Raw genomic sequence first — 15,587 nt, forward strand, 5'->3', positions numbered from 1 at the left:
ACTACACTATACACTACACTACACACTACTCTACACTACACTATTAGTTTGAAAACTAATTTATTTACAACTGCTGTTGTTGTTGTGTAGTTTGTTGTTGTGTGTAGTTTGTTGTTGTGTGTAGTTTGTTGTTGTGTAGTTTGTTGTTGCGTAGTTTGTTGTTGTGTAGTTTGTTGTTGTGTAGTTTGTTGTTGTGTGTAGTTTGTTGTTGTGTAGTTTGTTGTTGTGTAGTTTGTTGTTGTTGTGTAGTTTGTTGTTGTGTGTAGTTTGTTGTTGTGTGTAGTTTGTTGTTGTGTAGTTTGTTGTTGTGTAGTTTGTTGTTGTGTAGTTTGTTGTTGTGTAGTTTGTTGTTGTGTAGTTTGTTGTTGTGTGTAGTTTGTTGTTGTGTACTTTGTTGTTGTGTAGTTTGTTGTTGTGTAGTTTGTTGTTGTGTAGTTTGTTGTTGTGTTGTTGTTGTGTAGTTTGTTGTTGTGTAGTTTGTTGTTGTGTAGTTTGTTGTTGTGTAGTTTGTTGTTGTGTAGTTTGTTGTTGTGTAGTTTGTTGTTGTGTAGTTTGTTGTTGTGTAGTTTGTTGTTGTGTGTAGTTTGTTGTTGTGTAGTTTGTTGTTGTGTAGTTTGTTGTTGTTGTGTAGTTTGTTGTTGTGTAGTTTGTTGTTGTGTAGTTTGTTGTTGTGTAGTTTGTTGTTGTGTAGTTTGTTGTTGTGTTGTTGTTGTGTAGTTTGTTGTTGTGTAGTTTGTTGTTGTGTAGTTTGTTGTTGTGTAGTTTGTTGTTGTGTAGTTTGTTGTTGTGTAGTTTGTTGTTGTGTGTAGTTTGTTGTTGTGTAGTTTGTTGTTGTTGTGTAGTTTGTTGTTGTGTAGTTTGTTGTTGTTGTGTAGTTTGTTGTTGTGTAGTTTGTTGTTGTTTAGTTTGTTGTTGTGTAGTTTGTTGTTGTGTAGTTTGTTGTTGTGTGTAGTTTGTTGTTGTTGTGTAGTTTGTTGTTGTGTGTAGTTTGTTGTTGTTGTGTAGTTTGTTGTTGTGTAGTTTGTTGTTGTGTAGTTTGTTGTTGTGTAGTTTGTTGTTGTGTAGTTTGTTGTGTAGTTTGTTGTTGTGTAGTTTGTTGTTGTTGTGTAGTTTCTTGTGTGTAGTTTGTTGTTGTGTAGTTTGTTGTTGTGTAGTTTGTTGTTGTGTAGTTTGTTGTTGTTGTGTAGTTTGTTGTTGTGTAGTTTGTTGTTGTGTAGTTTGTTGTTGTGTAGTTTGTTGTTGTGTAGTTTGTTGTTGTGTAGTTTGTTGTTGTGTGTAGTTTGTTGTTGTTGTGTAGTTTGTTGTTGTGTAGTTTGTTGTTGTGTAGTTTGTTGTTGTTGTGTAGTTTGTTGTTGTGTAGTTTGTTGTGTAGTTTGTTGTTGTGTAGTTTGTTGTGTGTAGTTTGTTGTTGTGTAGTTTGTTGTTGTGTAGTTTGTTGTTGTTGTGTAGTTTGTTGTTGTGTAGTTTGTTGTTGTTTAGTTTGTTGTTGTGTAGTTTGTTGTTGTGTAGTTTGTTGTTGTTGTGTAGTTTGTTGTTGTTGTGTAGTTTGTTGTGTAGTTTGTTGTTGTGTGTAGTTTGTTGTTGTGTAGTTTGTTGTTGTTTAGTTTGTTGTTGTGTAGTTTGTTGTTGTGTAGTTTGTTGTTGTGTAGTTTGTTGTTGTTTAGTTTGTTGTTGTGTAGTTTGTTGTTGTGTAGTTTGTTGTCCCCTCCGCCCGCACTTCCGATTAGTCACGGTTGGCTACGCATGATGCAAAAGATGTTCAACGTACACAAATACGTACTACAATACACACTACACTACTATACACTACACTAATATACACTACACTATACACTACACTACTACACACTACACTACTATACACTACACTACTATACACAACACTTCTATACACTACACTATACACCACACTACTATACACTACACTACTATACACTACACTACTACACACTACACTACTATACACTACACTACTATACACAACACTACTATACACTACACTATACACTACACTACTATACACTACACTACTATACACTACACTACTACACACTACACTACTATACACTACACTACTACACACTACAATATACACTACACTACTATACACTCCACTACTATACACTACACTAAACACTATCCACTACTATATACTACACTATAATTGGAAATGCTGTCGTGGGGTTTTATCTCCAACATACAACCGGGTTAGTGCTGTACCAGTAACGAATTGGCACCACGTTCTGTTTAGGTGACACAAAACTCCTCACTGATTGGCTGCGTCGGGTGGTGGCGGGTGTAACGACACACGCATTTACATGTACGTGATATGATCCAAAATCATCTCTTCATGAGCAGTAGTAATGTTTTACAAGAGCTGAGTACTGATTGTTTCAAAGTGCAATAGATTGCAGTTATTGCTCAGCCTCCATTTAAGTCAACCCTCCACATACCCAGACGAATGTTACCACATGACTCTACATTTACAGTCCCCCACTCCTCGCTTCCAAAATTATTGTCATCTCTCGATTTGCAGGCACACCCATGTCTTCACAAGTAGCCTGCAACTATTTTTTCTTGATATTTCATCACCAGTACAAAACAATTGTTGTCGTCATTCGTTGTTGTTTCCTGAATCAAAACTAGACAATGCCGGCCATGATGTAGCGGTGAGCACACTGAGACCTCTAACCCAGAGATCGCTCGCTCACCGATTGCTCCACTCACGTTGCTCTCCCAACCAATCCCAATACAGCCGCCACCATTCGCCACTAAGTGCCGGTGACGTCACCACGGCGCCTGTGCCAGGCCAGGTGCACTTTGAGGTCGAAGGCTCACTGCTGATAGGTCACGGGACAGACCCAGATGGTGCCATGGGTTGGGTGACTGAGATGACCGGTAGATACCCCACCAGTTGTACCACCCCTACTGTGCCAACTTGTTGCGTTTTAGCCGCCTGTTCGCTCCGTTCCTTGTTGTGAGCATCGCTCCTCTTCACGAGCAGCTACCAACAACCACCACCACACCGCAGCTCAAACGATTGTATTTATGCACTCATTTGAGTGTTTTCCTTCAACATTTTTTTTATATTTGCCAACCCCGTGCTCAATTCAATAAAGTGTTAACTCGAATATGGTAACTCTGATCTATGAAATGCACTATTTAATAATCCAGATTGGAACGTTATTTCGTTTAGAACTGCTGCTTGTTGTTGTTTTTGTGTTTAGTGTTGTTGTTGTGTTCAGTGTTGTTTTTGTTGTGTTCAGTGTTGTTGTCTTTCATCCCGTACCACCTATTAGCCATGGTTGGCTACGCACGGTGCGAATAAGTTCAACATATACACTGCCCATAGACTAAACCTACACATATAGTTTCAACACTGTCCATAGACTAACACTACCCATATCGATTAAACAATGCCCATAGACTAACACTACCCATACAGATTCAACACTGCCCATAGACTGACACTACCCATATAGATTCAACAATGCCTATCGACTCAAAACTGCACCTCCGAGTATTCACTGTTGGCTACGTGCAGTGGAAAAGAATTTCATCAAACCTCCATTAAAACCTTTGAATGGTGGTATTTGAGTCAGGCCTTTCAGTCTGTGCGCGTTACCTGCTTGGCAGAACTCACAGCAGAAGCCACTGCTTGTCAAGTAGTGCGTTGTTTCGTTACATCCGACTTTCATAACCTGCGTGGAGAAAAAAACACATTCAAGACGAGGAAAATGTAACACCCAAAGTAATTTATGTTACCAGGTGTAATGAGGCCGCACTGAGCTGCTGTGTAGTGGCTCTTTTGTTCAGGAGTGACCCTGACCATCACAAATGATGATAGCAGCTCAACCAAGTGGCTGATGTCATCATCATTCTGTGGACATTTATAGCAGCAGCCCAATACTCTAAACGCATAGAGTTACATAGAGACGCAGATATATGCACAGAGATCTATAGAAACCCACGAAGACCCATATAGGCAAATAGAGATCCATAGAGGCCTATAAAGATGCATAGAGACCCACAAAGCACAGAGACCCATAGCGATACATATAGACATACAGAGACCCATAGAGATTCATAGAGACAAATAGAGATCCATAGAGACACATAGAGATCCATAGAGACCTATATAAATACATAGAGACCAACAGAGCCCCATAACGATACGTAAATAACCACAGAGATACGGAGAGATCCATCGAAACGAAAAAAGACCAACAGGATGTGGGATCAAACCCACAACCTCTTGCATACCCGGTGATGTAGTTATCATCTCCTAGCCACCGTGATGTTAGGGTCAGGATCGAAACCACGAGCTCCTGCATACTAGGTGAGCTAGTTAACATTTCTAGCCACCGTGATGTCAGGGTCCGGATCGAACCCATGACGTCCCTTTCCACCACGGGGACGCCTCAATTCTAAGGAACCTCGCCCACCGTGAATTTGTCCGCCAACAGGGGCCACTTTGGGTGGGGACAAACCGCAGACCTCCCAGCGTCACGTTATCCGTTCTGCTTTCGCCCATGCCATCGAGTTTACAGGATGAGGATCTACAACCAGGGGGCTGAGGAGTTCCTCTAGGTCGAGTCAGAGTCAAATGGGGTAATCTTCACTTTTGAAGGCAGTATACGTGTGTGTGTGTGTGTGTGTTTAAGTGTCCGGCAAAACAACCCCCTACCTCCTCGCGGTGCCGGACGGGCAACTCTGTCGTGGACAGTGCTGTGGGGGGAGGGCCAATTCCGATTGACTCCTCCCCTCATGGCGTCTGTGACCACCACAGGGGCTAAACGGGGGCTATGGACGGGTGCGAGGGGCTGGTAACCCCTCCACCTTCAATGAATTACCACTAAACCACGGGTTAAACTGAGATATGTAACTAATAAGCTTGTGCCGGAGGCCCCGGGGGGACAGGCGTCTATGACGTCTCCTGGCCAAACCTCTATTGGCGGAGCCAGGAGGTTGAAACTCTACCCTCGGGGCTCTTCCAGAAACAACGAAAAGCCACTTCGTGTGGCCACGTGGAATGTTCGAACACTCACTGCAGAGGAGAGGCTGCCACTCCTCTATCAGGAGCTGGACCGGTACCGCCTGGATATCTGTGGCATTCAGGAGGTCCGGTGGACCATTTCTGGCTCTTGCCACCATGAGGGGTGGACAGTCCTCTGCTCAGGGCAGCAGACTGCCAAACAACAGGGTGTGGCTCTTCTTTTGAACAAAAGCATAAGGGGGCATGGGAGCGTGGTGGTGAGGTGTGGGAAGCTGTAAGCCCCAGGCTACTTTGGGCTCGCCTTCCCATCAACCGGAGGTGAGGAGTGGTGGTCGTGGTTACTTATGCCCCCACCGAAGACGAACATCCGTGGAGGGATGCAGGCAAAGCCGATGAGTCAGATGCCTTCTATGATCTCCTGTCACAAGTGCTGGCTAAAGTGGCACCTCGGGATAGAGTCATCATGTTGGTTGACTTCAATGCCCGAGCTCGTCATGATGCTCGCACCTGGTCTGGAGCGATTGGAGGGCATGGGCCAGATCAGCTCAATAACAACGGTAGGAGGCTGCTAGATTTTTGTGCAGCCCATGGGCTTGTAATTACCAACACTCTGTTCCAGCATCGGCGCATCCACACAACATCATGGATGCATGCCGGGTCCAAGCAAGAACATCTGCTGGACTACATAGTGATGGACCAGCGGATGCGAGCCCATGTCCTTCACACCAGGACCTGCCGTGGAGCTGATCTGCCCTCTGACCATCGACTAGTCATCTGTAAGATGCGCCTGCCATTCTTCCACTCTGGTGGTGGGTGTACACCCAGGACCCCATTCCAACCTAAAGTAGCCTGGTCTCAGTTATCTGATGAAAGTTGCAAGCGAGAATTTATCATCGCTTGCGGCTGGGATTGGCATTGACCCCGACTCCTCCTGATATCGAGGGTAAATGGGCGAGGTTTAGGACTGTGACTCAAGCAGCTGGAATGGCTGCGTTGGGTACGCGGTGCAGACCTCCCCAGAGACCCTGGCTGACAGAGGAGGTGTTCAGGATGGTTGAGAAAAAGCGACAGGCCCACTGTCATCGGCTACAGAATCCCACGCCAGAGAATGAGTAGGCTTACCGCCACCTTCGCTCGAAGGTTCGGAGAGCCGTGAGGCGCTGCAAGGATGGGTGGTGGTCGCGGGTTGATGAGGAGATGGAGTCTGCCTCAGTGGCCCGCGATCACAAATCTCTATTTAACTCCATCAAAAAGTAACCTGCAGCGCCACACCTATTACCATCATTAGGGGAAAAAACGGTGATCCAATCTCCGACCCCCAGGAACAGATTTGCTGAGCATTTCTGTGCTGTCCTGGGGGAAAATCCCACAGCCAGGAAAACATCGTGGCACAAAGTGAGGATGACCCCACTGAGGCTGCAGTGCCTCAAATATTGGAAGAAGTCACCCCGTGTGAGTGGCTGGCTGAGGTGCCATCTGTACTGAAGGCGAGCCGGAGTCTGAGACCAGGAAAGGCAGTGGGCAGAGATGATCTCCCAAGCGAAATGCTGAGGGAGGGTGGCGTTTGTGCACAGACTGCCCGATATGACATCATAACAACAGTCTGGACCACTGGACGGGTGCTGCAGGATTGGAAGGATGCCCTGGTGGTCCCCCTCTTTAAGAAGGGGGACCGCACAGACTGTAACAACTACAGGGGCATCTCACTCCTCAGTGTGCCGGGAAAGGTCCTGGCAAGGATTATTCAACATCGCCTTGCCAGGCACGCTGAGGAGAGGCTTACGGAGCCCCAATGCGGTTTCAGGAAAGGGCGGTCCTGCACAGATGCCATATTTTCTGTCCGTCTGCTACAGCAGAGGTGTAGGGAATTCCAGCAAGACCTACATCTCTGCTTTATTGACCTGGTCAAGGCCTATGATACCATCAATAGGCCTGGGTTCTGGGTTGTTCTTCGTGCTTTTGGAGTACCTGACCCTCTGCTCATTATCATTAAGGACCTTTATGATGGTGAGCGGGCCCGGGTAAAACTACGTGGCCGGGAGTCAGAGCCATTCCCTGTACACCTTGGGGTGCGACAGGGATGTCCTCTGGCTCCCACATTATTTAACATCTATTTTGACCACGTAGTTCGTGAAGCCTTCAATAGCTGTACCGGGGGAATCTCCATATGGTACAGATATAATGGGAGGCTGATCGATGCCCGGGTGCGGTCAAGGGATGGCTCCCTATTGGTCAACCACGTTATGTATGCCGATGATTTGGTAATAGCAGCTTATTCAGAGGAGAAGTTGGAGATGCTGCTGCTAAGACTGGAGCGTGCCACTAAGAGGTGGGGCGTTACCATCAGCCCCACCAAAATTAAGCACCTGCCTGGGTATTTTGAGCCATTGGACACTCCACCCCCGCAACTCCCAATCGGTGATGGGGCAGTTGTGGAGAAAGTGGAGAGTTTCCCATACCTGGGCAGTGTGCTTATGACCGGCTCCAGTTTAACAACAGAGGTCTCACTCCGAATCAGTCGAGCGGCAATATCTTTTCATCGGTTGCGTTAAGCTGTGTGGAAGCTACCTGGTCTGTCGCTCCGCACTAAGCTTCAGGTCTTCTCGGCCACGGTCATTCCCTCTCTTCTCTACGCTTGCGAAACGTGGGCCCCCCTAATGGAACATCTTCGCCGGTGAGAAATATTTAGGCTGGCCTGCCTACAATCCATCCTGGGTTTAACCAGGCTGGATTGTGTGAAGAGCTCACAAATTCTTGAAATATCTGGGCACGGTCCCATCGGTGAGCTCTTTCGGCAGGCAAAGGCTGCGTTGGCTGGGTCATGTAGCCCGCATACCCAGCCACCGCATGCCGAAACAGCTTTTGTTCGGCCGGATCGAGGGGGCTAAACGGGCGCGGCACGGGCTAGAGAAGAGATGGAGTGATGTGGTATACGAGGACGTGGAGCGAGTGGACTTGCCGATGACTGGTACCAGCGGTGCGAAGATCGGCCTCTGTGGAGGAGGCTCGTGAAGGACGCTACTGGGCAGTTGGAGGCAGTCGCCCTCCAACAACAACGGAGGGCGGAGGAGCGACGCTCACAACAACGAGCGGAGCGCCGGGTGGCTAAAGCATACCAGGTTGACACAGTAGGGGGCACAGGTGGTGCATCAGCCAGTCATCTCAGTCAGTCGACCCGTGGCACCTGGGTCTGCCCCGTGACCTCCTGCCAGCGGGCGTTCGACACTTCACGTGGCCTCAAGGTGCACATGGCCTGGCACAAGCGTCGTGGTGACGTCACCGCCACTTAGTGGCGAATGGCGGTTGTTGTTGTTGTTGCTATAGCTGAGGGCAAAGGAGCAAAGCTCACAACAAGGAGTGGAGCGCCGGGCAGATAAAGTGCTGCAAATTGGCACAGTATGGGGTACAGCTAGTGGTGCATCTACCGGTCATCTCAGTCAGCCAACCCATGGCACATGCTGGGTCTCTCCCGAGACCTCCTGTCAGCAGCGAGTCTTCGACACTTCCCGTGGCCTCAAAGTGCACCTGGCCTGGCACAGGCGCCATGGTGACGTCACCGTCACTTTGTGTCTAATGGCGGGTACTGGAATTGGCTATAACCCTGCCCATCCCACTTCAAATATCGCCGCACAGAGTGGGGTGGATGGGAATGAGTGTCAGTGCTGAGCTGGATGTAATGTTCACGTGAATCTTCCCACTTGAAAAGTGATCCAGGGTGCTGCGAGATGCTGGGGGGTAATGAATGAGACCGACAATATTCCTGGTGGCCACACATTTTTGTTTGCTCCTTACCTCTCTTAGAACGTTGCTGATAGTCGCACTTTCAGAGAAAAGTATCTGCAGACAACAGGAAACGTAAAAAAACACTCTGAGCACGTGTCCGTCAACACGTTCTCAAAATATGCAATTTAAACTAAAACTGCGTCTATTTAAAATTCCAAAGATAAAAAAATTAGGCCCGAAAAATGCGCGACGGAAAATGAGAAAGTGGTGAATCCATAGAGATTGATATACTTAGAGAATCATTAACTAAACCAATATATGCATTTATTTAACCATGTGTAAGGCTGCCACCACTGAGCTGCGATGTTTGTTCAGAGGCGACCCTTGGCCACCACACCCAATGATAGCAGCTGAACCAATTGACGTGTACATTTATATCGGCAGCCAAATAATGTAGACGCATTGAGATTAATGTAGATACATAGTGACCCACAGAGGCACATAGAAACCCGTAGAGGCAACTAGAAGTGCTCTTTGTTTTTTTCGGTAAAGTCACATAATTTCTTATTTATACGTGACTTTATCGAAAACAAAGAGTAATTACTGCAGTCACGAAAGCACCAAATCAAGGCAAATAGAAGTGCACAGAGACACACAGAGATCCATAGAGACCTAAAAACTAAACTATTTTATGTACCAGGTGTAAGGCATAGTTTTCATAGTTTCATTTATTTGGTATAGCCCTGTGAGCCATTCGGCTCTTGAAGCTGTTTTTAAGAAGCTACCCTGGCCATCACAAATGATCGCAGCTCTATGCAGTGGCTGATTTCACCATCACGTAGGAATTCAGAGCAGCAAACAAAGACTCGGAACGCGTGGTGATGTTGATTCTAAATGTGAGGGGGATAAACTGGAGGACCCTGTCAAAAAATCCCCGCGACCACAGGGAGAGAGACGCAGATTCCAAATATACAGCAGAAAGGCGTCAGGGTCTGGGATCGAACTCACAGCATCATCCATACCCGGCGAGGTAATTAAAGTAACATCTCCTAGCCACCGTTATGTCAGGGTCGAGATCGAACCCCATGCTAGGTAGTCAACATCTTCATAGCTACAACCAGGATGCCTCATATATCGATTAGCTATGGCTCTGCAATCATCCACTTAGTGGGCTGAGTTTGAATGATGATGATTGCCTGTGGCTCTGCTATCATCCATTTAGTGGGCTGAGTTTGATTGATGTTGATTGGCTGTGGCTCTACTATCATTCACTTAGTGGGGCTGAGTTTGATTGATGCTGATTGGCTGTAGCTCTATCATCCACTTCGTGGGGCTGAGTTTGATTGATGCTGATTGGCTGTGGCTCTGCTGTCATTCACTCAGTAGGCTGAGTTTGATTGATGTTGTTTGACTGTGGCTCTGCTATCATCGACTTAGGGGGCCGAATTTTCTGCTGGGTGGGTGACAGGAAAGTTACATTATCACTGAGCACGTGCATCATCCGTCGGTCGAACATTCTCAATCGAAAGAGTAACAATTGAAATTGTCATCAGTTGTACTTCATTGTGAGTGACTTATCCCGTCATTCAAATTGTGAGTTTTTCCTTTTTTTAACCTTGCCGTGGCAGAGAAGCTTAAAAATAATTTATAACTCTAAATTTTTGTTTTATGACATAGGCATCTGGGGAAAATTTGCGCGAAGAAACGAGAGTCTACTGGACATAAATTAGTGGTGGTTTATCAACGCTAAATGCAAGCTTGGGGCAAGGCAGCACAACAGTCCCAGACCACACCAAGACAACAACAGCAACAGTCTCAGACCATACCAAGACAACAACAGCAACAGTCTCAGACCATACCAAGACCACAACAACAGTCCCAGACCACACCAAGACAACAACAACAGTCCCAGACCACACCAAGACAACAGCAACAGTCTCAGACCATACCAAGACAACAACAACAGTCCCAGACCACACCAAGACAACAACAACAACAGTCCCAGACCACACCAAGACAACAGCAACAGTCTCAGACCATACCAAGACAACAACAACAGTCCCAGACCACACCAAGACAACAACAACAGTCCCTAGATTGAACTGCCGCACCAGGAGATTGATTTCAAGCCAAGTCTAATATGCTATCTAAAGAGACAAAGATACCCCGTGTAGCCTTAACAGACTGTTGGGGCAAGTGCTGTTAGCGAGTAGCCTACGAAGCCCTGCGCTGTGGCACACACAGAGGGGGTGGGTGGCCAGCCACCAAACCCGGCCGCCTTCGTTTCCCCCGAACGACGATGTGTCGCCACCGGTTAGAGCACTGTGCTTCACATTTGAGGCTGAGTCGACCTAGGGGAGGAGGCCCCTTGGGACCGGTTCAGACAAACGCCTCTGCCTGGTGCCGGCAGGGTCACGGCATGGAGTGGACATCGAACTCGGGGCCCCGCCGGTGGCCTCGTCGCGGCGGTGGCGACAACGGCAGCGGCCAAGGAGCTCCCCCGTCGCCGGTCCACCGGTCTGTCCCCACTGGCCAATCAGAAGAGCGGTGGGACGGGGCGGCGTCCTCCGGGTTTGCGAAGGCGCCGTGCGTAAGTTCACTCACCAGCGTCGCGAACGATTGAAGGGCGATGAAATACGACGGAAGATTCATCTTTTACGCCCGCCAGCCCGCTCGCCGTCGGTGATTTTCCTTCATCTGCGGCTTCTTCGCTCTCGGTCACGCCAAATCGCTCTGGAACACTCCCCGTGCACTTGCGTTCGTCTATGGCGTCTTGGGCGCCTGCGGTGACCTTTGAGCCGGAGGGCAGTGATCGAGGCGTTGTGAATTCATACCAGTGAGAGAGCGTTCGGTGTTGGAACAGCACCGCATTGTGTTGTAAAACAATTAAAGTTTCTTTCCAGCCCGCGCCCGAACACGGTGGTGTGAAGTTTGGTTACCCGCACCTCTTACAACGTCGTTGTCGCAGCGTGGAAGAGGAGACCCAAAAATGCCCACTGGAGGGCCTCTTTCGATGCTGCCTCTAGTGCGGGTTGTTGTGACGAGATGTGACGAGATGTTGGTTCGATTCTGACCCTGCGTCTCTCTCTCCCCATGGTCGCGTGCATTTTTTCTCCAGCTTTTCCGTGTTTTCCCTCCACACTTAGAATCAATGTCACGCGTTTAGGGTGTTTTGTATACTGCTATACATTTCCACATGATGATGATGGCATCAGCCACTTGGTTGAGCTATCACTTATAGCCAGGTCGCTTTTGAAAAAGAGCTTTTACATTGGTCAGTGTGCCTTAACTGGTAAAATCATGACCGTAATTAAAATAAATATGGGGGGGGGGGGACATCCACCCCAATATTCAAATATGCTCAAAATGTTCCCCCCAATATATTGCTATAAAAATTGCTATACCATATAAATAAAAACAACAATTTGCTAAACCTTGGCCACAATATCTGGACTTGTCTTCATAAAAATCAATGCATAGATTTATGTTGATATGATTGTGGTTATGATTGTACTTTATTAATCCCTAATCTCTCCCATTACATTCAATGTAACAAGAAAAGGTAAAAAAGTAAAAACAGAGCATTGTAATACAATGACACTCTTAGACATTATTTAGAAAATGTGCATCCCATGTGTTAGTGATTTTTTTTTATATTTTAGGCAGGAAATTAGTTTTCAAATGTAGATATTTTTCTGGGTTGAGACCCCCAGACACCCTGGAAGATTTGGTCTCCCCAATGTTGACTCCATGGCTACGGCCTTGGGTAAAATAATTATACTTTAGTAATTAGTTTAAGATTGGTACCAGCGGTGTCAATCTCTGCCTCTATGGAAGAGGCTCGTGAAACAGGCCACTGGGCAGTGCCAGGCTAGGTGCACGTTGAGAACGCTGCTACTGGCCAATTGGAGGCAGCCGTCCTCCAGCAACAACAACGGAGGGCAGAGGAGCGGCGCTCACAACAACGAGCGGAGCGCCGAGCGGCTAAAACGCAGCGAGTTAGCACAGTACTCAAATTGTGAATGTTGTAGTGGATTTACTCTACAACACAGAGCCGGTGTGCTGTGCTAGTGACGAATTGGCACGTTCAGTTTACGTGACAAACCCTTTTACTAATTGGCCATGTCGGGTGGTAGTAGGTTTAACAACGCATTTATATTTACGTGATCTAACCCAATAAAAAAGAAAATATACTATGGATTACATTGGTCGCGACGAAGCCTCTTACTGAGTGTTAAACTGCCTGTTAAATTCAAGTTGAGTAACCTGCCTATGGGGCAAAGGGCACCTCCCGTTCTGTAATTTCCTCTGATCAGCCGCTCCCACTGGCCAAAGGTCCTTACCCTGCCAGGGTTGGCCGTACCCGTGGGTGCCAGGATACCCACACAAATTATTCCGACTCCACGCCACCCGACCCGACATACACACACAAACAGCCCCGGGAGCCGTGTCGTATGTCACCTAACTGAACGGTTATACAAAAGCTGCGTGTTTTTTTTGCGTGTTGATGTAACGAAGAGGGAAAGGGAAGGTGGGGAGGTGAGAGAGGGAAGGCAGCCCCGTGGATGTATCGAGTTTCTTGGAGATCGTGAAGGCGTAGGAATATCCGTCACGTTACCGTCACACACGCACACACTTCGCGAGTACCAACCGCAAGGGTGCCTTGGGGTTGATTCAAGGCACGCTCATCAGAATGGGACTCCTTAGCGACGCGACATCACGACTTCTTATAGTTTTGGTGAGTGACACATTTTTTTATATTACATTACTATTTATTCCATATATAGGTAACCGTGGCATTAAGATGCTAACTACTTCGCCTGGTATGTAGGAGGTCGTGGGTTCGATCCCGACCCTTACGTCTGCTGTATATTTGGAGTTTGCGTCTCTCTCTCTCAACATCATCATCATCATCACAGTGGTGAGACGTTAACTCCCTCGCCTGGTCTACAGGAGGTCGTGGGTTCGATCCCGACCCTGACGATGCCTGCTGGTTTATATTTGGAGTTTCCGTGTCTCTCTGATCATCATTATCACAGTGGCTAGGAGATGTTAACTACCTCGCCTGGTGTACAGGAGGTTGTGGGTTCGATCCCGATGCTGACTCCTGCTGTATATTTGGAGTTTGCGTCTCTCTATAATCATCATCACGGTGGTGAGATGTTAACTCCCTTGCCTGGTATACAGGAGGTCGTGGGTTTGATTCCGACGCTGACTCCTGCTGTATATTTGGAGTTTGCGTCTCTCTATCATCATCATCATCATCACGGTGGTGAGATGTTAACTCCCTTGCCTGGTCTACAGGAGGTCGTGGGTTTGATCCCGACGCTGACTCCTCCTGTATATTTGGAGTTTGCGTCTCTCTCCGTGGTCGCGTGGATTTGTCTCTGTTTCCTCTTGGTAGTGTAGTGCATAGTATATTGTAGAGTAGTGTATAGTAGTGTAGTGTATAGTAGTGTAGTGTATAGTGTTGTGTATAGTGTAGTGTGTAGTAGTGTAGTGTATAGTGTAATTTATAGTGTAGTGTATAGTAGTGTAGTGTATAGTGTAGTGTATAGTAATGTAGTGTGTAGTGTAGTGTATAGTGTACTGTATAGTAGTGTAGTGTATAGTGTAATGTATAGTAGTGTAGTGTATAGTGTATTGTATAGTAGTGTATAGTAGTGTAGTGTATAGTAGTGTAGTGTATAGTGTAGTGTAGTGTGTAGTAGTATTGTGTAGTTTATAGTAATGTAGTGTGAAGTGTAGTGTATAGTGTAGTGTATAGTAGTGTAGTGTATAGTGTAATGTATAGTAGTGTAGTGTATAGTGTATTGTATAGTAGTGTAGTGTATAGTAGTGTAGTGTATAGTGTAGTGTATAGTGTAGTGTGTAGTAGTATAGTGTAGTATATAGTGTAATGTATAGTGCAGTGTATAGTAGTGTAGTGTATAGTAGTGTCGTGTATAGTAATGTAGTGTAGTGTATAGTGTGTAGTAGTGTAGTGTATAGTGTAATGTATAGTAGTGTAGTGTATTGGATAGTAGTTTATAGTAGTGTAGTGTATAGTAGTGTAGTGTATAGTGTGTAGTGTAGTAGGGTAGTGTGTAGTAGTATAGTGTAGTGTATAGTGTAATGTATAGTGTAGTGTATAGTAGTGTAGTGTATAGTGTAGTGTGTAGTAGTGCAGTGTATAGTGTGGTGTATAGTGTAGTAGTGTGTAGTGTAGTGTATAGTGTAGTAGTGCATGGTGTAGTGTATAGTGTAGTGTATAGTGTAGTGTATAGTGTAGTGTATAGTTTAGTGTATAGTGTAGTGTATAGTAGTGTAGTGTATAGCAGTGTGGTGTATAGTGTAGTGTATAGTGTAGTGTATAGTGTAGTGTATAGTAGTGTAGTGTATAGCAGTGGGGTGTATAGTGTAGTGTATAGCAGTGTGGTGTATAGTTCTGGTAGTACTGGGGCCTGTCGCCAGGGCAAAGGAGGTCTGGACCGCCACTCCTCAACACGCTGCTACCGCCACGACCCTCGCCAGGACAAGCGAACTGAGAAATTAACGAACAAGCATTTGTTATTGGCCAATAGGGGAAAGGGATGGGATTTGAGTGTTGGGGAAGGGAAGGAATGGGCACACGAAACGCTCGTTTCCGATGATGCCGGGTTGTTGATGGAATTGCCAGTGAAACGTCACGGTGCTCGAATTGTAAAAATGTTGCAGTGGTGGGTTTACTCTCCCACACACACAACTGGTTTAGTGCTGTTCTAGCATAATACACTATATACACTACACGAATTTACACTACACTACTATACACTACATTACTATACATTACTACATTATACACTACACTATACACTACACTGCTATACACCACACTACTATACACTAC

The 15,587-nt window shown here is 46.4% G+C and overlaps 1 protein-coding gene across 1 annotated transcript in view; it reads right to left on the bottom strand.

Annotated features, from left to right (window-relative positions):
- LOC116956873 (uncharacterized) overlaps window positions 1-11,822 on the bottom strand; it is a 31,477-nt gene extending 19,655 nt beyond the window's left edge. Inside the window, exons 1-3 of the mRNA XM_032978727.2 lie at window positions 11,324-11,822; window positions 8,789-8,833; window positions 3,626-3,701 (exon numbers count right to left, since the gene is read on the bottom strand). Of these exons, the coding sequence (XP_032834618.2) occupies window positions 3,626-3,701; window positions 8,789-8,833; window positions 11,324-11,371 (169 nt within the window). The 5' untranslated portion in view covers window positions 11,372-11,822. The remainder of the gene's footprint in view (window positions 1-3,625; window positions 3,702-8,788; window positions 8,834-11,323) is intronic.
- Between the last annotated feature and the right edge of the window lie 3,765 nt (window positions 11,823-15,587).

The sequence above is a fragment of the Petromyzon marinus genome, chromosome 68 (genome assembly GCF_048934315.1).
Source record: "Petromyzon marinus isolate PM22_M1 ecotype Great Lakes invasive population chromosome 68, UKy_Petmar_22M1.pri1.0, whole genome shotgun sequence".
In the NCBI taxonomy this organism is placed as follows: domain Eukaryota; kingdom Metazoa; phylum Chordata; class Hyperoartia; order Petromyzontiformes; family Petromyzontidae; genus Petromyzon; species Petromyzon marinus.